At 41.6% G+C, this 22625-nt stretch overlaps 1 protein-coding gene across 1 annotated transcript in view; it reads left to right on the top strand.

Moving 5' to 3' along the window:
• LOC122562308 (sulfotransferase 2B1-like) overlaps nucleotides 1-22112 on the top strand; it is a 42156-nt gene extending 20044 nt beyond the window's left edge. Inside the window, exons 5-6 of the mRNA XM_043715160.2 lie at nucleotides 5149-5329; nucleotides 18334-22112. Coding sequence (XP_043571095.2) covers nucleotides 5149-5329; nucleotides 18334-18443 — 291 coding nt within the window. The 3' untranslated portion in view covers nucleotides 18444-22112. The remainder of the gene's footprint in view (nucleotides 1-5148; nucleotides 5330-18333) is intronic.
• The last annotated feature ends 513 nt before the right edge of the window (nucleotides 22113-22625 follow it).

The following is a 22625-nucleotide window of genomic DNA, read 5'->3' as shown; positions in this document are numbered from 1 at the left end:
ATCAAGTCGGCTTCATTGCACGTTTTTATCCCAAACTTATGAAATAAATACCTAAAGTGTCACAATTATTACAGACAAAAACTGCAGAACTCTGAAAATACACAGTAACATTGAGAATATACAGTGGTTGTTGAAAATATTTAAATATTTCACAATAGACTGATTCATTCTTTCTTTCCTGAGCCAAAATGGGAAGATTTCCTGGCAATCATACTCAGCTGTTACATTTTCTGATGTTCTTCGGAACGTATTTTGATTTGTTGTTCTCACTAGAAGAACATTCTGCTATTTACACACTTAATGATGGCAATCTCACTTTGCTGTTTGGGAAATACAGTGAAGGTATCTTCAACTTTTTGCAACACAATATTCTGATGTTTTGCCAATGTCATATTCTGGGTGACTCAAGATACAAATGAAGACTTCTCTAAAGATTCTTGATCTTTTACTTGCAGTACTGATTTTTCTTGTATTCTGTCACTCTTCAATTTCTTGTCTTATTGCATTCACTCTTTTGAGGAATCCCTGCAGAATGGAAACAGGCCATTTGGCCCAACAAGTCCACATTGACCCTCCAAAGTGCATATTACCCAGACCTAACCCCCTACACCATCCTTGCAACCCAATACAGCCAACATACCTCACTTAAATATCCCTGAATACTATGGGTAATTTAGATTAGATTACATTACATTACAGTGTGGAAACAGACCCTTCAGCCCAACAAGTCCACACCGACCCGCCGAAGCGCAACCCACCCATGCCCCTACATTTACCCCTTACCTAACACTATGGGCAATTTAGCACGGCCAATTCACCTGATCTGCACATCTTTGGACTGTGGGAAGAAACCGGAGCACTCGGAGGAAACCCACGCAGACACGGGGAGAACATGCAAACTCCACACAGTTAGTTGCCTGAGGCGGGAATTGAACCCGGGTCTCAGGTGCTGTGAGGCAACAGTGCTAACCACTGTGCCACCATGCCGCCCACATGGGCAATCCACCTAACTTCCAGATAAAGAGCTTTTGCCCGAAACGTCAATTCTTCTGCTCCTCGGATGCTGCCTGACCTGCTGTGCTTTTCCAGCACCACACTCTCGACTCTAATCTCCAGCATCTGCAGTGCTCGCTTTCACCTAATCCACCTAACTTACACATCTTTGGATTGTGGGAGGAAACCGGAGCACCCAGAGGAAACCCATGCAGACACAGGGAGAATGTGCAAACTCCACACAGACAGGGTGGCCTAAGGCTCAAATCGAACCTGGGTCCCTGGTGCAGTGAGGCAGTAGTGCTAACCTCTGAGCCACCATGCCACCCTTTTTGTTGTCCTTTCTTTTTTTTTCCATTGCTGTCAACTTTGTCTTTTGGCCCTACTTTCATTTTCTCTGGCTCTGAATGCTACAAGTAATTGCATGTAAAGTCTCAGAATATCACATTTTATTGCTTTCATGCAGACTGGGGGGGGGGGGGGTGGAATAACAACTAAATGTGAAAGAATGTTGAGATTTATGGGGATAAATTTATTCACTTTTGTTTGGAATCTAAGGTACATTTGAATTATTATGTCAGTAGGGAAATCATGTGCACAGGAAAATTGCACTAAATTATTGTAAGGAATATATCCTTAAATTGGATTTTAAAATGAACAAATATTTATCGTTAAAAAGGAACACTGAGCTACAAACAGGTGAGTAATGAGACCTTGAAAGCTGCTACCAAGTACATATTAGGATGATGTGATGTACATATGTCATGGTCTATGATAGAGGGGAGAATTTTACCACCTTACACAGGGCACATAAAATTAGTTAAAGCTGTGGCAGTTTGGGTCCTCAGACACTCAGTCCTGCTATCAGGGAATTTTACAGAGAAAGTGTAAGTAAATAGACCAGCTTGCTGTCAATATCCATAACTTGCAGCGTTGGTTGGTACCTGGGACTTCGATGTTGTGGCTATTACGGAGACATGGGTAGAACAGGGACAGGATTGGCTGTTGCAGGTTCCGGGATTTAAATGTTTTAGTAGGTTTAGAGGTGGGGGTAAAAGAGGGGGAGGTGTGGCATTGCTTGTCAAAGATAGTATTACAGCGGTGGAAAGGACGATGGATGAGGACTTGCCATCTGAGGTAGTTTGGGCTGAGGTTAGGAATAGGAAAGGTGAGGTCACCCTGTTAGGAGTCTTTTACAGGCCTCCTAATAGTCCTAGAATCATTGAAGAAAGGATTGGGAAGGTGATTCAGGAGATGAGTGACAGTAATAGGGTGGTTATTATGGGGGACTTTAACTTTCCTGATATTGATTGGGAAAGCTATAGCTCAAGTTCGTTAGATGGGTCAGTGTTTGTTCAATGTGTGCAGGAGAGTTTCCTGACACAATATGTAGACAGGCCAACAAGAGGTGAGGCCATACTGGATTTGGTTCTGGGTAACGAACCAGGCCAGGTGTTAGAATTAGAGGTAGGTGAGCACTTTGGGGATAGTGACCATAATTCGGTGATTTTTACACTCGTGATGGAGAGGGATAAGTGTGTACTACAGGGCAAGAATTATAGCTGGGGTAAGGGAAATTATGATGCGGTGAGGCATGACTTAGGATGTGTGGCTTGGAAAAGTAGACTCCAAGGCAAGAGTGTAAATGATATGTGGAACTTGTTCAAGGGGCAACTATTGAGTGTCCTTGATAATTATGTACCTGTCAGGCAGGAAGGAAAGGGTCGTGCGAGGGAGCCGTGGTTTAATAAGGAATTGGAATCCCTTGTTAAATGGAAGAGGGCGGCCTATCTCAAGATGAGACGTGAAGGTTCAATTGGGGCGATTGAGAGTTATAGGGTAGCCAGGAAGGACCTGAAGAGAGAGCTAAAAGCAGCAAGGAGGGGACATGAAAGGTCCTTAGTAGATAGGATTAGGGAAAACCCTAAGGCTTTCTATAGGTATGTTAGGAATAAAAGAATGACTAGGGTAGGAATAGGTCCAGTCAAGGATAGTAGGGGGAAGTTGCGTGTGGAGGCGGAAGAGATTGGGGAGACACTGAATGAATACTTTTCTTCAGTATTCACTCAGGAACAGGGCATTGTTGTCGATGAGAATACTGAGGCACAAATAAGTAGAATGGATGGCTTTGAGGTATGTAGAGAAGAGGTGTTGGAAATCCTGGAAAAGGTGAAAATAGATAAGTCCCCTGGGCCTGATGGCATTTATCCTAGGATTCTCTGGGAAGCAAGGGAGGAGATTGCAGAGCCATTGGCCTTGATTTTTATGTCCTCTTTGTCTACAGGAGTAGTCCCAGAAGACTGGAGGCTAGCAAATGTGGTTCCCTTGTTCAAAAAGGGGAGAAGGGATAGCCCTAGTAACTATAGGCCGGTGAGTCTCACTTCTGTTGTGGGCAAAGTCTTAGAGAGAATTGTAAGGGATAGGATTTATGCACATCTAGATAGGAATAATGTGATCAAGGATAGTCAGCATGGTTTTGTGAAGGGCAAGTCGTGCCTCACAAACCTTATTGAATTCTTTGAAAAGGTGACGAAGGAGGTTGATGAGGGGAAAGCGGTAGATGTGGTATATATGGATTTTAGTAAGGCGTTTGATAAGGTTCCCCATGGTAGGCTACTGCAGAAAATACGGAGATATGGCATTGAGGGTGAGTTGGAGGTTTGGATTAGGAATTGGCTGGATGGAAGAAGACAGAGGGTAGTAGTTGATGGCAAAGTTTCTTCATGGAGTGCCGTCACTAGCGGTGTTCCGCAAGGATCTGTTTTGGGACCATTGCTGTTTGTCATTTTTATAAATGTCCTGGAAGAGGGGTTAGAAGGTTGGGTGAGCAAGTTTGCGGATGATACGAAAGTCGGAGGAGTTGTTGACAGTGAGGAAGCATGTGGCAGGTTACAGCAGGATATAGAGAAGCTGCAGAGCTGGGCAGAAAGGTGGCAGATGGAATTCAATGTAGCTAAGTGCGAGGTGATTCACTTTGGGAAGAATAACAAAAAGATGGGGTACTGGGCTAATGGTCGGATACTTGGTAGTGTGGATGAGCAGAGGGATCTTGGTGTCCATGTACACAGATCTCTGAAAGTTGCCACCCAGGTAAACAGTGCGGTGAAGAAGGCATATGGCGTACTGGCTTTTATTGGTAGAGGAATTGAGTTCCGGAGTCCTGAGGTCATGATGCAGTTGTATAAGACTCTGGTACGGCCGCATCTGGAATATTGTGTGCAGTTTTGGTCGCCATACTATAGGAAGGATGTGGAGGCATTGGAACGGGTGCAGAGGAGGTTTACCAGGATGTTGCCTGGTATGGAAGGAAAATCGTATGAGGAAAGACTGAGGCACTTGGGGCTGTTTTCACTAGAGAAAAGAAGGTTTAGGGGTGACTTGATTGAGGTGTACAAGATGATTAGGGGGTTAGATAGGGTCGACAGTATGAACCTTTTCCCGCGTATTGAGTCGGGTATTACAAGGGGGCATAGCTTTAAATTAAGGGGGGGTAGATATAGGACTGATGTTAGGGGTAGGTTCTTCACTCAGCGAGTCGTTAGTTCATGGAATGCCCTGCCAGTAACAGTGGTGGACTCTCCCTCTTTATGGGCATTTAAGAGGGCATTGGATAGGTATATGGAGGATAGTGGGTTAGTGTAGTTTAGGTGGGCTTGGATCGGCGCAACATCGAGGGCCCAAGGGCCTGTACTGCGCTGTATTCTTCTATGTTCTATGTTCTATAACTTTTATTCTGGCCTTACCTGTGGACTGAATGAGTGTTCAATCCAATGCGAAGCATAGAATGTGAAAACTATTCTGAAGGTACTTTTTCACTTACCATTTCAAATCCAGTAATGCACTATATAATTTTTTTTTTTGTTTTTACTTAAATGATTTACTTGCTGATTTTCTTTTATTTTGCTCATGAAATACCATGAAAATATCCTAGATTTTGAATTGAGATCAGCTTGACATTGATTTAAAAAAAAGTTTCAACTATTTACCCTTGTGTCTTGTTTAATTGCTATAAATCCCTTGGATATCTAATAAGCATATTTAATCTACCTCGCTGAATGCATTGGAGTATTGGACAATTGATAGTAATGCTGATTACAATGTGAAAAAAAAAGACCTTTTTCTAATTAATAAAAGGACAAAAACATTTATTTTCAGGATATGCGAAGTGCTTTGTTGAAATTTAAAGAATTTCTGGGAAAGCAACTCAGTGATGATGCCATTGAGAGAATTGTGACCCAAACCAAATTCAACAACATGAAGCAAAACAAAATGTCCAACTACAGCTTTGTGCCAGAAGAACTAATGGATCAAAAGAAAAGCAACTTTTTACGAAAAGGTAACTTGGATAGGATTCTTTTTGTACATCTGAAGACTTATTTAAAACTATGATGCTAGTAGTTTAATGATTTCATGGTCTGCTACTTCTGAGTTACTGAGAAATGGCAGACTTTTTATTTCTCATGTTTCAGTTGGTTTACTTTTTGATTTTTTTTTAAATTGTGCTTTCTCTGCTGCCCTCTGTGTAAATAATGTTGTTCAAGAATGGCTACCTTCAGTTAAGCATGTGTTAGTCTAGTGCAGTACATGATAGTGCACTAATTCCTCACTTAACATTTTAATTGTGTTCTTGAGAAGTGCAAATTTAAATTAAATAGCGTTGAGCAAATAAGATTTTCTCATTACAACCAATATAAAGAAATCTTTCAGTACAGTGAGTTATGTCCCTGTCTCTGAGACATGTTCTGAGTTCATGTTTTCCTTGAGGCCAAGGAAGATTTATTCATATTATAGCTAAATATGTTGAGTGCAACATATGCAGGAGGGAGTCCTGGTCAGCCCTGTAATGAACAAAAATTGGAGCCTCTGCTGTTAAGAGCTCACAAGAATAATATTTATACTGTGTCTTTATTAAATTGGGTGGCACGGTGGCTCAGTGGTTAGCACTGCTGCCTCACAGCACCAGAGACCCAGGTTCAATTCCCACCTCAGGCAACAGTCTGTGTGGAGTTTGCACATTCTCCCCGTGTCTGCGTAGGTTTCCTCCGGGTGCTCCGGTTTCCTCCCACAGTCCAAAGATGTGCAGGTTAGGTGAATTGGCCATGGGAAATTGCCTGTAGTGTTAGGTGTAGGGGTAAATGTAGGGGAATGGGTCTGGTTGGGTTGCTTTTCGGAGGGTCGGTGTAGACTTGTTGGGCCGAAGGGCCTGTTTCCACACTGTAAGTAATCCAATCTAAGATGGATGTCTGCAGTGAATGCCTCTTGGTAGAGGTCACATGAGGCACTTTAATGCATTATTGCATTTCTATCCAAAAATTCCCCTTTCCTTAGAAACATATTGCATACGTTTTCATCTATACTGAGTTACTCGAGTTACTCATTATAGACATAACTGTTTTCTTGCATTAGCAGTTTATTTTTAACAGCTTCTGCAAATGCATCGCACTGTCCTTGAATCATGCCAGTCTCTTAATAGTACAAGTGTGTATTGTCATTAGCTGTTCATCTAGGTAGTATTCCTTCTCCAGAGAATATGGTTCCCTTATCAATTGCTACCCCAGTAACTGTTGTTAAACCATATCCGTTGCTGAGATGCTGTGCACCTCTGCAACTGATCTGTAGTCTGTGATTTCACATTGTCCCGATTGGTTGTGTACATTAATAGCAAACTTCTCCAATTTGGCATTTGGGAAAGTGTATCTGGTTGTTCACCTCTGACACTCATGATCAAGCTGCCAACTGCCCTATACATCTCCCAAATTGTCATCTGTGTTGACTTATGTTTAGAACATTGAAGGTTCTGTCCGGCCTTCCAGTGCTCAACTCCGGCATTGATTTGGCAATTTTGTTAAAGTGAAATTTTTGTTCTCTGCTTTTTTTGTTAAATTTTTCATTCGTGCTTGTCACTACTCCTGGCTTAATAGCTATTGGAAAAGTAGTTTGGGTGTGTTGTGACATTAGTTTTAGTAGTTGTTTTCCCATGTGAGAATTGCCTTATATACACCTGTGTTCGATTTGCTCAATTTCTCTGATTCCTTTTTTTGATTTTAACTGCTGCCTCAGCCTTTCCATTTGACACAAAATAGTGTGGAAATGATGCATAGTGTTGAATTTCTCAATCCGTTATGAAGTGGCTGAATTTGTCATTCATGAACCATGGGTCATTGTCATCCTTCACAATGTCTGGAGTGTTACCACAACTAAAGTGTGCTTTCAGGCTTTCTATAATCTCACCAGTTATTGTTGTAGTCAAAATAGTAGTCTATGTTGATGACAAGATAATCAAATCCTGCAAGACTTAAGAGATCTACTCCCAGCTTCATCAGTGGTCTGTCTGGAATGTCATGTTTCATCAGCAGTTCTACAGATTAAATGGGTTGGTATTCAATACAAGCACAGCTATGGCTGATATGGTCAAGGAATTGGTTTTGGCCAATAGAGCACTTCTCTTGTCTTTCTCAGACCCTTCTCAATTCCTTGGTTATTGCATGAATGCACTTTAACATCTCTCTTAACATCTTAACGGATGGCACAGTGGCTCAGTGGTTAGCACTGCTGCCTCACAGCGCCAAGGACTCAGGTTTGATTCCTGCCTCGGATGACTATCTGTGTGGAGTTTGCACATTCTTTTGTATCTGTGTGGATTTCCTCCGGGTGCTCTGGTTTCCTTCCGCAGTCCAAAAAAATGTGCAGATTAGGTGAATTGGCCATGCTAAACTGCCCATAGTGTTCGGTGTATTAGTCAGGGTTAAATGTAGGGAAATGAGTCTGGGTGGGTTACTCTCCAGAGGGTTGGTGTGGACTTGTTGGGCCGGACGGCCTGTTTCCACACTGTAGGGAATCCAATTGAATCTCTCAACTACTCAGGGAAAATGACTCTCTGTCCTTTGTACAATATGCCATCTTGACCTGTCTTTTTTTTTTGTCCAAAATGCTCGCATGACCATCAGAATGAACCTAAAGATTTCAAGTCATCCTTTCATCACTGCTACTTCTTGCAACATTTGGACAGCTGCATCTTGTTGGGTAGTTTAGTTTATTTGAGTAAGACTCTGTTAGATTCAAATGTCACTTCTGGGTTGACAAATGACTGCAAGAGCACATTGAGCTTCTGCTTCAGATTGAAGCTAGAAGATTTCACACTGTCATAACATACTCGACTTTCTTCATGGGGTGTGCTGCTCTTGATGGTATGTCAATGATGAACATTTGTTTCCCTTGCTTGTATGTCACAGCCAGATGGTATCTCCATAACCAAAGAATGTTATTTGCAGAAGCTTTTGGAGCAGATAGTAGTAGCTTGAGAAAATGCTTCCATGGTTTGTGGTCAGACTCAACTGTCACTTTATAAAAACATACACTACACAAGTAGAAATAGACCTTTAGGCCCGTCAAGCCAGCTCTGCCATTCAATAAGATCATGGCTGAACTAAGACCATGCCTTTCACATTAACATACCCACCTACGCCAATAACACATGATTCTCCCATTTTACAACAATCTATCTATCTTTGTCTTAAACGTATTCAATGACCTCGCCTCCACTGCCTTCTGAGGTAGAGTATTCCAAAATCAAGCAATTTTCAGAGAAACAAACTTCTTATCTCAGTCTTGAAAAGGAGACCTCTAATTTTTAAACAGTGCCCCCTAGTTCAGGACTGATGATCAAGAGAAAGCATTCTTTCCAGGTCCACTTTGTCAAGGGTCTAATATACTTCAGGGTCTAATATACTTCAGTCAAGTCACCTCTCCACTCTAAGCCCCAGTGGAAAAAGCCCCAGCTCTATTCCTGATGAAGGGCTTTTGCCCGAAACGTCGATTTTCCTGCTCCTCGGATGCTGCCTGACCTGCTGTACTTTTCCAGCACCACTCTAATCTAGAATCTGGTTTCCAGTATCTGCAGTCCTTGTTTTATTTCCCAGTGGAAAAAGGCCCAGTCTGTGCAACCTTTCCTCATAAAACAATTTTCTCATTGCAAGTATCAACCGAGAAAACCCCGTCTAACTGCTTCTCGTACATTTAAACCCTTACCTTAAATACAGAGATCGAAAGTGTAAATATTATTTGTGATATGGTCTCACCAATGCCCCATATGACTGAAGCATACCATCCTTACTCTTGTGTTCAATTTCTATTGCAATAAAGCATAGCATCCCATTGACCTCCTCACGTGTTGTACTTCCATACTAACTTTTTGTGACTCATGCACTTGAACACATAAATCCCTCTGCAACTCAGAATTACATAGTCAATCTCCAGTTAAGTAATACCCTGTATTTTCTGTTCTACCTCCAAAATGAACAACTTCACATTTTCCCATATTATATATAACTTGTCTTTATTGCTTGCAAGTAAGTTGTGGTGAAAATGTTCACCAGCAAAACCAATCAAAATAATTCAGTACAACTTGCAAGGGCAAATGCATAGCCGACAGGCAAGAATGCTTGCTGGCTGAGTGAAGCTGGATGGTACTAGCAGCTTTCCAACTCCATTCTGGGCATGGTTTGAGTGATGCAAATGGTTCGGTATGCCATTTAGGATTTCCACAAATCCAGAGGACAATCCACACAGACAGTTTCAGATAGTCAGTGATCTTCCCAGAGTGGAAACTATAGTGAAAGACTTCTTTTGCAACGTGAGCACAGCATCATACAATCTGCATTCATGCCCTGGGTGCAAATGCAACCAATTGTCCCTGTTGAATTAGGGATGTTCCAAGTCCTATCTCACTAGAGTGATACAACAGGAAGACTTCTTCATTTATCGCAGAATATTTCAGTGCTGGAGTTGCTGTCATTAGTTGCTCAATTTGAGCGAATACCACTTCTGTGCCCCAATTCCACTGCATGTCCTTGGCAGTGAGTTGGTGCAATGGTTCACACTCAGACAAACTGGGAAAAATTTTGCAAAGTTCTGCAGTTGATGACTCTAATACATCTTTGCAGTGCTCTTGTATCTGTAGGTCACTGCATTACTGTTTTAGCTGTCACCTTTTCACATTGGGATTAGATCTTTTGCTGTCAGTGTGTGACCTATATACATGAATTTCGGCATTTTTAAACTACAGTGTTTTTTTTCTTGTTCAGACTTATCTAGTCAGTTTCAATTGTCAATCACACTAGAGTTTAATTGCAATTAGCAATGGTTTCTTCCATTGTAGAATCCACAACCATGACTTGCATTCCATCCACTGTAATTTCCACTTTGGAATGTTCACCAACTATCTCATGCTGTTTGCATTGATACCCCTCTAGAGCTTTGGAAATGTCAAAAGGCATACAAAACTATCTGCATTATTCGAACAGTAGTGAGAAAGCTGCTGCTTTCATCTAGCTTCACTTTGCGCTAACTCTGCTTTGAATCTAGGTTAGTGACTATTGATGCCAAATCCCTTTGATTGGAGTAGTGAGATCTCTTCAGAGTTTTACTTGGATCAGCACATACTCCCAGCTTTCCAGGTTGTTCCATTGAAGACATCGTAACCCTGTAAACACAATGTTGTATTCCTTTGGGATCTGTTCCTGAATTAGAAACCCACAGTCACTGCGATCTAGAAGATCAAGGGCAGCAGGTCCGTAAGAAAGCCACCAACTGCAAGTACTCCATTAAGTAATGAATCATCCTGTTAGGATCCCAGCTGATGTTGTTACTGGACAATTCAGATCCCCGACTGAAATCTGACTTGATGGATCATTTTTGTTTTTGCTTTTAACAAGGTGATCTCTCACTGAAGCATAAGCCCACAATATTGCGGTTTAGGTCCATCAATAAAGCAAGTTTATTATTGCAAAATAAATGAAGATAAAATAGAATCGACCAACTATTTATCTATAACACAAATTTGAAGAATTAGAAACATCCAGTTGGACACATTACCATTAAAACACACTCTTACAGATCCTAAGAGTACCCCTTTACAGGATATACACCAAAGAGAATCTCCTTTATCACCTCTTACAAGGTTAATTTAATTGTGACTTTAGGTCCTGGAATCTATTTGGAATCTTAAAACACCAAAACTTAACTTTATCAGCTTCAAATAAGCCCTTCAAGATTTTAGTCAAACACTTCTTGCCTGGAACTATGACTAATTTACTTACTCTGAAGTAAACTATTTGTAACAAATCTAAACTATCTTTTCTCTATTTCTCTGGAGTAACTACTTTACACACCCAGCTTCAGCTGACAGCCATGCAGAACTGCCCCAAACTAAAATTGAAACGTTTCTTATCACCCTATGGGTAGTACTGCCTAGGCTTAAAGTTCAGAACCTTCCATCAGAAAAACGAATATACTTCATGGTGTACTTTGTGTGCTCATAAACTTCCCACTGTAAACAACAAACAATGAATTCTTGGAAGCTTTCCATTGCAAACATTTTAAAAGGAGTCACTATGGCATAAGTACTTACAACTTAATCATTAAACCTCTTCAGACAGACCAAACACTCCATATACCACCAATTCAAAAACTAAAACTCAGAAGTAACTATTTAAGTATATTGCATTTCATTTCCAACCCAGAATGAAAACCTATCTTCAAAACGCATTGTCATTACTCATCAAATTAAAAACCTTTGAAGTTACTAAGTTCTTGTCCTGCTTTTTTTTAAGAAAATCAAAAAATTGTGGACACTGTAAGTAAAGGCTTCTTCCATCCTGTTGATTACTACAAAATGATGTAGAACTAGCAGTTGAAAGTTTTTGTTGACTCGTGATCAGTCTCTTTGAAAAATAGCTGACAAGCTGTTCAATCCCCATCTTATTTTGCAGTAAAACTGCCCCACACTGTCGCATCAACAGCTATTTGAATGACTTCTCCCACTGAAGCACAGCTAAAATCAGTGTGATTGTCACCCCAGCTTTCAGAATTTCAAAGGCACATTGACACTTTAGCTACCCTTCACATGGTATGCCTTTTTAGATCAACTCTATTAAAAATGCAAAGACAGTGTTCGAATTCAAAACAAACTTGACATAAAATCCTCTCATGCTAACACAACACAAATTTCGTGTTTTGTCCTAAGCAAAGAAAAATCCAAAATAGCCCATAATTTTACTTTTCTCCAAGTTAATTGGCCTTGTCCCAGTGTGGAACAGAGAAATTATATTTGCCTTTGCTTATGCTTTGAGTGAAGGAGGAAAGCCAATAAAGATATTGAGTGATACTGGAGCAGGTCAGTCACTGATGTTGGCTAATGATACTATTTTGTCTTCCAGAGGGATTAACAAAGGGGAAATATTAACTGCGGGTATACATGGAGATGACAAACCAGTTCCATTATACATAGTTGAACTAAAGAGTAATGTGGTAAATGGATATGTCGTAGTGAGACAAATTCCTATTGAAGGAATTGACTTTATTTTGGGAACTAATATTGCAGATTTAAAAATATTGGCAACACCAAGATGGTAAAACAACCAGTGGAAGTAAAAGAAACTAAAATCTTACAAAAAAGGAACATCCTGGATTGTTTTCTGACACTGTGTGACAAATCTTAGGCCCATAGAATTAGACAGGAAGAAAATGAGTCCAGTTACTAAATTGTTATGGGATACAAGTTGAAAATGTAACTAAAAATGAGAATGAAGAGAATGAGGATGATATATTTAACCTGTTTTATTTACAAATGGATTTGGAATTGAAAGAGTTACATAAACAGATTACTTTGAATCAGAAGAAATACCTAATGTTATCATTTAAAGTATTCATTCGGAAATGGAGACCACCTGAAATAACAACTGATGATTTATGGACAGTGATCCATCGGCTGCTAGTTCTATCTGAGTATCCTAATGATCTACTACAAGTTACTCATGAAATTCAAATGGCAGGTGACTTAATATTTTAAGCTAAGACTTTAAGCATATTCATTGCCAAATTTACATAAGGTTGTAGTCAGATGTGGAAAAAGTGGGGTCTGCAGATGCTGGTGATCAAAGTCGAGAGTGTGGTGCTGGAAAAACACAGCAGGTCAGACAGCATCCGAGGAGCAGGAGAATCAATATTTCGGGCATAAGTCCTTCATCAGGATTCCTGATGAAGGGTAATGCCTGAAAAGTCGATTCTCCTGCTTCTCAGATGCTGCCTGACCTACTGTGCTTTTCCAGCACCACACTTTCAACTATAGTCAAATGTACCAAACATGTCAGGTAGTGGGAGAACCACAAACTTCAAATAAACCTATGTTTTAAATTCCACTACCAGGTTTAGAAAACAACTACTTAGCAGGATCTTAATAGACTTTGTGTACCCATTTGACTGAACTATTTGATCAACCACAAAAAACCAATTTGGTTATAAATTTGGTAAAGCACCGAACTGATGACCAAGAATCCATCAGTGATTGTTGGAAAAGCCATCTGGTTCACGAATATCCTTCAGGGAGAGAAACTACCATTCTTACCTGGTCTAGCCAAAATGTGGTTCCAGAACCACAGCAAATGATTGACTTACACCATCAGCCAATTCTTGATCAACAGTAAAGCACCTGCTCAGTGACACTTGATTCTCACCTCCTGACCTCACTACAACCTTGCTTCAAACATGGACAAAAGAGCTGAGTTCCAGAGGGGAGGCAAGTTTGACAGCCCTTGACATCAAGTTCATATCCAACCACGTGTGGCATGGAGGAGCTCTAGAAAAACGGGCAAGAGAAGGCCAACTCTCCGCTGGTTGGAGTCATGCCTGGTACTTAGGCAGATGGTTGTTGTTGATGGTCAATCATCTCAGCTTCAGGACATCTCTGCAGGAGTTCATCAGGATTTGGAGATGCTGGTGTTGGACTGGGGTGTACAAAGTTAAAAATCACACAACACCAGGTTATAGTCCAACAGTTTAATTGGAAGCACAGTAACTTTCGGAGTGACGCTCCTTCATCAGGTGATAGTCTATCACCTGATGAAGGAGCGTCGCTCCGAAAGCTACTGTGCTTCCAATTAAACCTGTTGGACTATAACCTGGACTTCATCAGCGTAGTGTTCTAAGATGAAACAGACTTGGCAGCATCATTAATGACATTTCTTCCATCATTAGGTCAAAAATGGGAATGACTGCACAGACTGCACAATGTTCACTATTTATGTGGGAAAAGATTTGCTAACCCACGATAGGCCCACAAAATCAAATTGGCCAAATTGTACCAACACATCCAGAATTCCCGAGCAGCTCACGAACTGGGTCAGACGATACGCAGACAATGGAATACGCCTTCAAACTCCCATGGACATGACAGAGATCTCAAAGCCCTCAGGGCAGTTTCACGATCCAGCAGCAGCAAAGCCACACAAAGAGTAGGGTAGCCAGATAGGCACCTCAGGACAATCGAAGCACCTCACCACTGCAGGATAGACTTTAACACCTACCTGTGAAGATGAATGGAACCATTATACTATCAGGATGTTGCATTGTGTGAAGGAACAGGACATCATCCGATAAACTGTTTTCCAATTAGTACCCTTGCAACTAAATTTACTCCATTTTCAGAAACATTATAATTTTCCATTTCTTAATCAGTGTCATTGTGCAGCATTACTATAAAACTGGTCTCATCCTTAGCTCTGGGAGGAGAAATCAAATTCTTTGTGCAGACTGTTAAAAATCACACAACACCAGGATATAGTCCAACCGGTTTAATTGAAGCACATTAGCTTTCAATTAAACCTGTTGGACTATAACCTGGCGTTGTGTGATTTTTAACTTTGTACACCCCAGTCCAACACCGGCATCTCCATATCTGTGCAGATTGTCAGTTCTGTGTCAGCTAGCCTGTTTTCTCCTCCAGTGATATCACTTGCAATAAACTGTTTGTCAATTTCAGTTCGAGCTGTGTTTTCTGATCTCTAACCTATTGGGCAAATTTCTCCGACAATTTGTGAGACCTCAGATTCTGTCCAAGTTCAAATGCAACAAGATCTGGACAATAACTAGCCTTGGGCTGACAGGTACCAAATAACATTCGTGCCACACAATTACCAATCCAGGGAACAGGAGAATCGACGTTTCGGGCATAAGCCCTTCTTCAGGAATGAGGAAAGTCAAACCGACCGACTCCCACAGCTACCTGGACTACACCTCCTCCCATCCTGCCCCCTGTAAAAACGCCATCCCATTCTCCCAATTCCTTCGACTCCGCCGCATCTGCTCCCAGGAGGACCAGTTCCAAAAACGCACAACCCAGATGGCCTCCTTCTTCAAGGACCGCAATTTCCCCCCCAACGTGGTCGACGATGCCCTCCACCGCATCTCTTCCACTTCCCGCTCCTCCGCCCTTGGGCCCCGCCCCTCCAACCGCCACCAGGACAGAACCCCACTGGTGCTCACCTACCACCCCACCAATCTCCATGTTCAGCGCATCATCCGCCGTCATTTCCACCACCTCCAAACGGACCCCACCACCAAGGATATATTTCCCTCCCCTACCCTATCAGCATTCCGTAAAGACCACTCCCTCCGTGACTCCCTCGTCAGATCCACACCCCCCACCAACCCAACCTCCACTCCCAGCACCTTCCCCTGCAACCGCAGGAGGTGCAAGACTTGCGCCCACACCTCCCCCCTCACCTCCCTCCAAGGCCTCAAAGGAAACTTCCATATCCGCCACAGATTCACCTGCACCTCCACACACATCATCTATTGCATCCTCTGCACCCGATGTGACCTCCTCTATATTGGGGAGACAGGCCGGCTACTTGCGGAGCGTTTCAGAGAACACCTCTGGGACACCCGGACCAACCAACCCAACCACCTTGTGGCTCAACACTTCAACTCCCCCTCCCACTCCACCAAGGATATGCAGGTCTTTGGACTTCTCCATCACCAGACCACAACAACACGACGGTTGGAGGAAGAACGCCTCATCGTCCGCCTAGGAACCCTCCAACCAGAAGGGATGAACTCGGATTTCACCAGTTTCCTCATTTCCCCTCCCCCCACCTTGTCTCAGTCAAATCCATCGAATTTAGCACCTCGTTCCTAACCTGCAATCTTCTTCCTGACCTCTGCGCCCCCACCCCAGTCTGACCTATCACCCTCACCTTGACCTCTTTCCACCTATCACATTTCCGACGCCCCTCCCCTAAGTCCCTCCTCCTTACCTTTTATCTTAGCCTGCTGGACAAACCTTCCCCATTCCTGAAGAAGGGCTTATGCCCGAATCGTCGATTCTCCTGTTCACTGGAAGCTGCCTGACCTGCTGCGCTTTTCCAGCAATTACCAATCTATGACCATTATCGATAAGAGGTAATCTAACCACCACCCCTTGACATTCAATGGTATTACCACTGAAATCCACATTGTCAATGTCCTTGGGGGTTACCACTTCAGGAGTGAAATGGAAAACCCCCACCAGCCTCATGATTGCAGCTCCAATAACACTCAAAAATCTTGACACCACCCAGCACAAAACAAATGTAGTGAGGTCAGGAGGGGAGAACTAGGTGTCATTGAGCAGGTACTGTTTGATAGCATTGCTGATGGCACCACAACCACAAGCACTGCTGTTCCAGTGGAGGTCTCATTCTTGGAGACCTTCTTTCTCAAATTATTTTAAAAGAAGTTACAATGGTCACCAACACATAGTAGCAGCAGTGTGTACTATCCTAAAGACACACTACCGAAATTCACCACAGATTTTTACATACTACCTTCTAAACCCACAACCACTTCCATATACAAGGACAAGGGCAGCTGATATGTGGGAACACCACCCCATGCAAGTTCCCCTCAAAGCCACTCACCATCCTGACTTGAAAATATATCACCGTTCTTTCACTTTTGTTGAGTGAAAATCCTGGAATTAGCGAATTTTGAGAAGATTTGTAGCTCAGGTTGTGGTTCTGGATGTAGGTTTGTTCACTGAGCATTTCCTATGGTGATGTTATTTCCTGTTTTTTTTCTCTCATGGGGTGGTAAATGGGATCCATGTCAATGTGTTGGTATATTGGATCCCATTTACCAAACTCTGAGAAAAACAACAGGAAATAACATCACCATAGGAAATGACATCACCATATGAAATGACATCACTAACCCTAGGAAGCTCAAACATATAAATAGAAAGCAGGCTACACCACCAGTGCTTCATTCGGAGGCTCACTGATGATGTTACCTAGTATGGTGATGAAACATCTGGAAACAAATCTCTCAGCTCAGCGAGCAAACCTACATCCAGTCCTGGAATTCTCGCCCTTTGGGTATTTTGGGTCAACCTACAGCACTTGGACTTAGCAGTTTAAGAAGGCAGCTCACCACCACCTGAATGGCAACTAGGAATGGGCAACAAATGCTGGCCAGCCAGCAGTACTCTCATCCCGCAAGCAAATAAAAATGAGTGAATTTGACAAGGCTGTTGGAAGCCATTTCTCCTTCCTTAATATATTCTCAGGACCATGTTTTCTTTGTACTACAGTTGGTTCTGATAAAGCGCCATAGTTCTGTTCTTGTGTTATAAGGAAATTGTGCAAAGCTGCACCATTTAAACTAATAGGGCTGGAATCATGTTACAGCCAATACAGGTCAGGAAAGTTCACGTACTACCAATAATGTCTAAGACTTCAACGTGATTGACGAGTTATTGGAAGAAATGCGCGTTATAGCAGAACTGACTATTTCTGTTTCCTTACATTTCAATGTAAACGGAAATCCATTCATTCTTGGAGACCTTCTTTCTCAAATTATTTTAAAAGAAGTTACGATGGTCACAGAAATAATTACAAATGAATCATTTAATGTATGGCTCCACATAAAAATACCATGTGCTACTGGTTCGATATTCAAAAATATGAACTCAAAAATAAATGGTATTAAAACATACACTTTGCATCATAATTCTGACTTGCAAATATATCGTTCCTTCATTGTCACTGGGTCAAACTCCTGGACCTCCCCAACAGCATTGTTACATTGGTACCCACACCAAACAGACTGTAGCAGTTGAAGGCAGCTCGCTACAACCTTCTCCAGGGCAACTTGAAATTGCTGGTAAATGCAACACAGTTGGACATGAAATGACAATGTTAAGCCAAGGCTCACTTTGCCATCTCAGCTGGAGGTTCTGATGGTCTCAATGAGAAAAAGCTGTTTTCCATGGTGTCTTGGCCCATTTTCATGCTTTGGCAAACATCTCTATTTTAAAAGAAATTGTTAATTATCACAATGTTCTTAACGGAAGCTTGTGGTATACAAATTGGATTTTATACTTACTGCATTACATCAGTGATTACACTAGCATCCGATTAAATATTGTTAAATGTTCTGGGATATCCAGAGGTTCTGACACATAGTGAATAAATGCAATTTCCTTTTTGTTTGAAAGTGTTGTAAATGGAATTCATTTTGTTCCAGGCATCTCTGGAGACTGGAAGACCCATTTCACCACAGCGCAGACTGAACATTTTAATTCCGTGTACACCCAAGAAATGAAAGGAATAAACTTCCCATTTTACAAAGACTGAAGATGTAAGAATTGAAATTTAGAATTGTAAGCTTCTTAACTTTCAATATCAATGCTTCTAAATCATAATTCTGTTTAAGTTAGTGTATTTTCTAATCCTGCCTAATATTAGTGTAAGACTCCCTATGCGGGGAGATGGGGAGAAAGTGAGGACTACAGATGCTGGAGATCAGAGTTGAAGAGTATGGTGCTGGAAAAGCACAGCCAATGAAGAGTGTATGCTTGAAGCATCGACTCTCCTGCTCCTCAGATGCTGGTTGACCGGCTGTGCTTTTCCAGCACCACATTCTTCAACTCTGATGAGACATGTGCCAACTAAACCCTGTATGGGTGATTTGGAAGTGCCAGTGTTGGACTGGGGTGGACAAAGTTAAAAATCACACAATACCAGGTCTAGTCCAACTGGTTTTTTGGAAGCAGTAGCTTTCCAGGCACTGCCTCTTCATCAGGTGGTTGTGGAACATGACCATACGACACAGAATTTATAACAAAAGGGTTACAGTCTCGTGGAATTGTAATGATATATTAAACAACTTTAGTGTGATTTTGAGGCACTGAGTACCTCGAAAGCTAGTACTTCCAAATAAATCTGTTGGATTATAACCTGTTGTTGTGATTTTTAACTTTGTGTAGGTGAAGCACACTGGTAGAATACCTGTTAAGGCTGCAAATACATGTAACACCATTTTATTGTGTTTAATGATCATATCAATAGAGCTAACTAAATATTAATCTCAAATAAAAATTAATCCAATCCAGTAGTCACTAACATAATTACTCTTTATTTTAACCTATTTTTAAGTAATTTCAGCATCTAAATTTTACTGTTTTATCTAAAATGGTACTTCTATAATTGAAAATAAGAAACAAAGTATCACTTCTTTTACATTACCAGCAGATAATATAGATCCCATGTTAATAGTTTGTAAATGTGAATTGGCATCAACGCAATTAACGAGTTTAGACATTATTTATAGAATGTGAACCTTCCTGACCTGTATTGGCTATAACGCAATTCCAGCCCCATTAGTTTAAATGGCACAGCTATTGCACAATTTCCTTATAACACGATATTGCACGAGAATGGAACTATCACATTAAATCAGAACCGACAATTGTAGTAGAGAGAGAACATCGTCCTTAGAATATACTAAGGAGGGAGAAATGGCTTTAGACAGTCATTATTTTTCAAATTGTCTATAGTTTGCAATTAAACTAATTACAAGCATCTTTATGGGCGGCACGGTGACACAGTGGTTAGCACTGCTGCCTCACGGCGCCAGAGACCCGGGTTCAATTCCCGCCTCAGGCGACTGACTGTGTGGAGTTTGCACGTTCTCCCCGTGTCTGCGTGGGTTTCTTCCGGGTGCTCCGGTTTCCTTCCACAGTCCAAAAATGTGCAGGTCAGGTAAATTGGCCATGCTAAATTGCCCGTAGTGTTAGGTAAGGGGTAAATGCAGGGGTATGGGTGGGTTGCGCTTCGGCGGGGCGGTGTGGACTTGTTGGGCCGAAGGGCCTGTTTCCACACTGTAAGTAATCTAATCTAATCTAATAGAGTGAAAGTATTTGCTATAATTAGATATTTTGAAAGTATAATTGTTGAGTATTCCATTGATTTAATGAGTATATGGGTGGCATAGCATAGTGGACTGGATACAATGCCATCCCGTATTCCCAATTCCTCCGCCTCCGCCGGATCTGCTCCCAGGTGGACCAGTTCCACCACAGAACACACCAGATGGCCTCCTTCTTTAGAGACCGCAATTTCCCTTCCCACGTGGTTAAAGATGCCCTCCAACGCATCTCGTCTACATCCCGCACCTCCGCCCTCAGACCCCACCACTCCAACCGTAACAAGGACAGTTCGCCCCTGGTGCTCACCTTCCACCCTAACAACCTTCGCATAAACCAAATCATCCGCCGACATTTCTGCCACTTCCAAACAGACCCCACCACCAGGGATATATTTCCCTCCCCACCCCTTTTCGCCTTCCGCAAAGACCGTTCCTTCCGTGACTACCTGGTCAGGTCCACGGCCCCTGCAATTTCATCCCTAGCCTCTTGCAGTGTTCTTGGCAAAAATCTGGTCAGGACCAGAAGATTTATCCACCTTCATACATTCTAATACATCCAACACCTCCTCTACAGTGATATGGACTGTCCTCAAGATACCATCAGTAACTTCCCCAAGCTCCCAAGACTTCATGTCTTTCTCCATGGTAAACACAGAGGAGAAATGTCCACTAGGAGAACCTCACCCATCTCCTGTGGTTCTACACATTCATGTCCACTTTGTTCTGTGAGGGGCCCTATTTTCTCTCTCGTTATTCTTTTTCCTTTAATATACTCAAAGTACCTCATTGAATTCATCCTAATCTCCTGAGCCAATGCTACCTTGTGCCCTGTTTCCACCAACTCTCTCGCCTAAAGCCATGTTTCTGTAATGGCTATAATATTCCAGTCCCATATGCCTATCCATGCCCTAAATTCATCAGCCTTACCTGTCAGCCCTCTTGTATTGAAATAAATGCAAATTACTTGCTCCCTGTCATGTTCCAGCCTGACCTGTCTCTTAACTTACTAATTCTGATTGCTGTATCTCCTTCGAGCCTTGTACTTGCCTTCCTGCTGACCCTAACCCTTCTTTTACTTTATTCATTGTATATTATTGTTTAAACAAAACATATCCTGTGGCATTAAGTCACTTATTCCCACCATGTCCAGAATAATGCTCTGAACTTCATTGAGACACCAAAAGAGATTCATGGTCTACAATCCTGAGTTTTTAAAAAATTCATTCATGGGATGTGGGTGTTGCTAGCCTACCCGTATTTATTGCCCATCCCTAATTGCTCAGAGGGCAGTTTAGAGTCAACCATATTGCTGGGGGTCTGGAGTCACATGTAGGCCAGACCAGGTAAGGATGGTAGTTTCCTTCTTTGAAGGACATTAGTGAACCAGATGGATTTTTCTGACAATCAACAATGGATTCATGGTCATCGTTAGACTCTTACTGATTGTGATGATAAAGCCTTCTCCAGTTTACTCCATGTGACCAGAAAATATGGCCCTAACATTGCTCGTCCCAACTCACCTGGTTCACTTTAGCCAATGGGCGTTTCCTACAACAAAGCAAAAGAGGTAATTAAAATAAAAATGAGACATTTAATCTCATGCTGAAATGCTTGTACAATGTCAGATTCAAGTTACCATGAAATATCCCATGATCAGCTGGTTGGACTTTGACTTTGTGGGATCGTGTTCAAATAATGATCAAAACTGGCAAAAATAGCCTCTTTTATTCAGCAATCACAAGTGCACAGATTCAACGGAATCCCGAAATATAGCTCTTACAAGAGCCCCTGTATACACAGTTCTTACATATATTAAAATTCCATTACTATGAAGTTGCGTTTTTTAATCTATAGTACACAAAGGTTTGAGGGGCTTCGGTGCTGGAGGACGGGAGATGAGTTAAAACGTGCTGACTGCTACTTCTGATGGGATTAACAGTGTCTGTCTGGTCTGCTTGTATAATTAAGAGGTGTCAGTCCTTTTGACTTTTAAATTAGTAAATGTTAGTAAAAATATCAGGCCTGTATGCTCTAAATAAGTTAGAAATTGTACCTTTACTTAATAAAAGAATAAAGGATATTAAAGTTAAAGCTGGCAGCCGGATTGTGAGATTTGTTTACTATTTGCTGGTGTGAGTTTCATTCCATTCATGCAATTTCATGGAAGTGCTGTTTTGTCCATTAAGGGGATAGTGGACCTGATAAAAGGTATTCAACAAGTACGTACTAACTGGGGAAACTGTTTGATGTTTCAGGTCCTAGAGACGGTTGGCAAGGGCTAATTTAATATTATAATGTTTTGTGGAGACCTGATGGTGATGGTGTTATTTGCGATATTGACACCTACTCAGAGGTAGCTCGGTGTGAAAATGCAGTAATGAGTTTGAAAGGGTTGTCTTGATTAGAAATGGTTGTTTTAAATTTGGGCTATCTTAATGTGGTAAAATATAATACAGAACGTTAAAAATCACACAACACCAGGTTATAGTCCAACAGGTTTAATTGGAAGCACACTAGCTAGCATCTCCGAATCATAATACAGAACAGTGGTTTTGTGAATGAATGAAACTGTATTATAGTAGGGAGTTATGAATGAAATGGGAATGTGG

Source organism: Chiloscyllium plagiosum, unplaced genomic scaffold (genome assembly GCF_037043375.1).
Source record: "Chiloscyllium plagiosum isolate Xiang-an unplaced genomic scaffold, Cpla_swu_hap1 HiC_scaffold_25, whole genome shotgun sequence".
Taxonomy (NCBI): Eukaryota; Metazoa; Chordata; class Chondrichthyes; order Orectolobiformes; family Hemiscylliidae; genus Chiloscyllium; species Chiloscyllium plagiosum.
The sequence above is the reverse complement of the archived record's forward strand: the minus strand, read 5'-3'. Positions and strand labels throughout refer to the sequence as shown.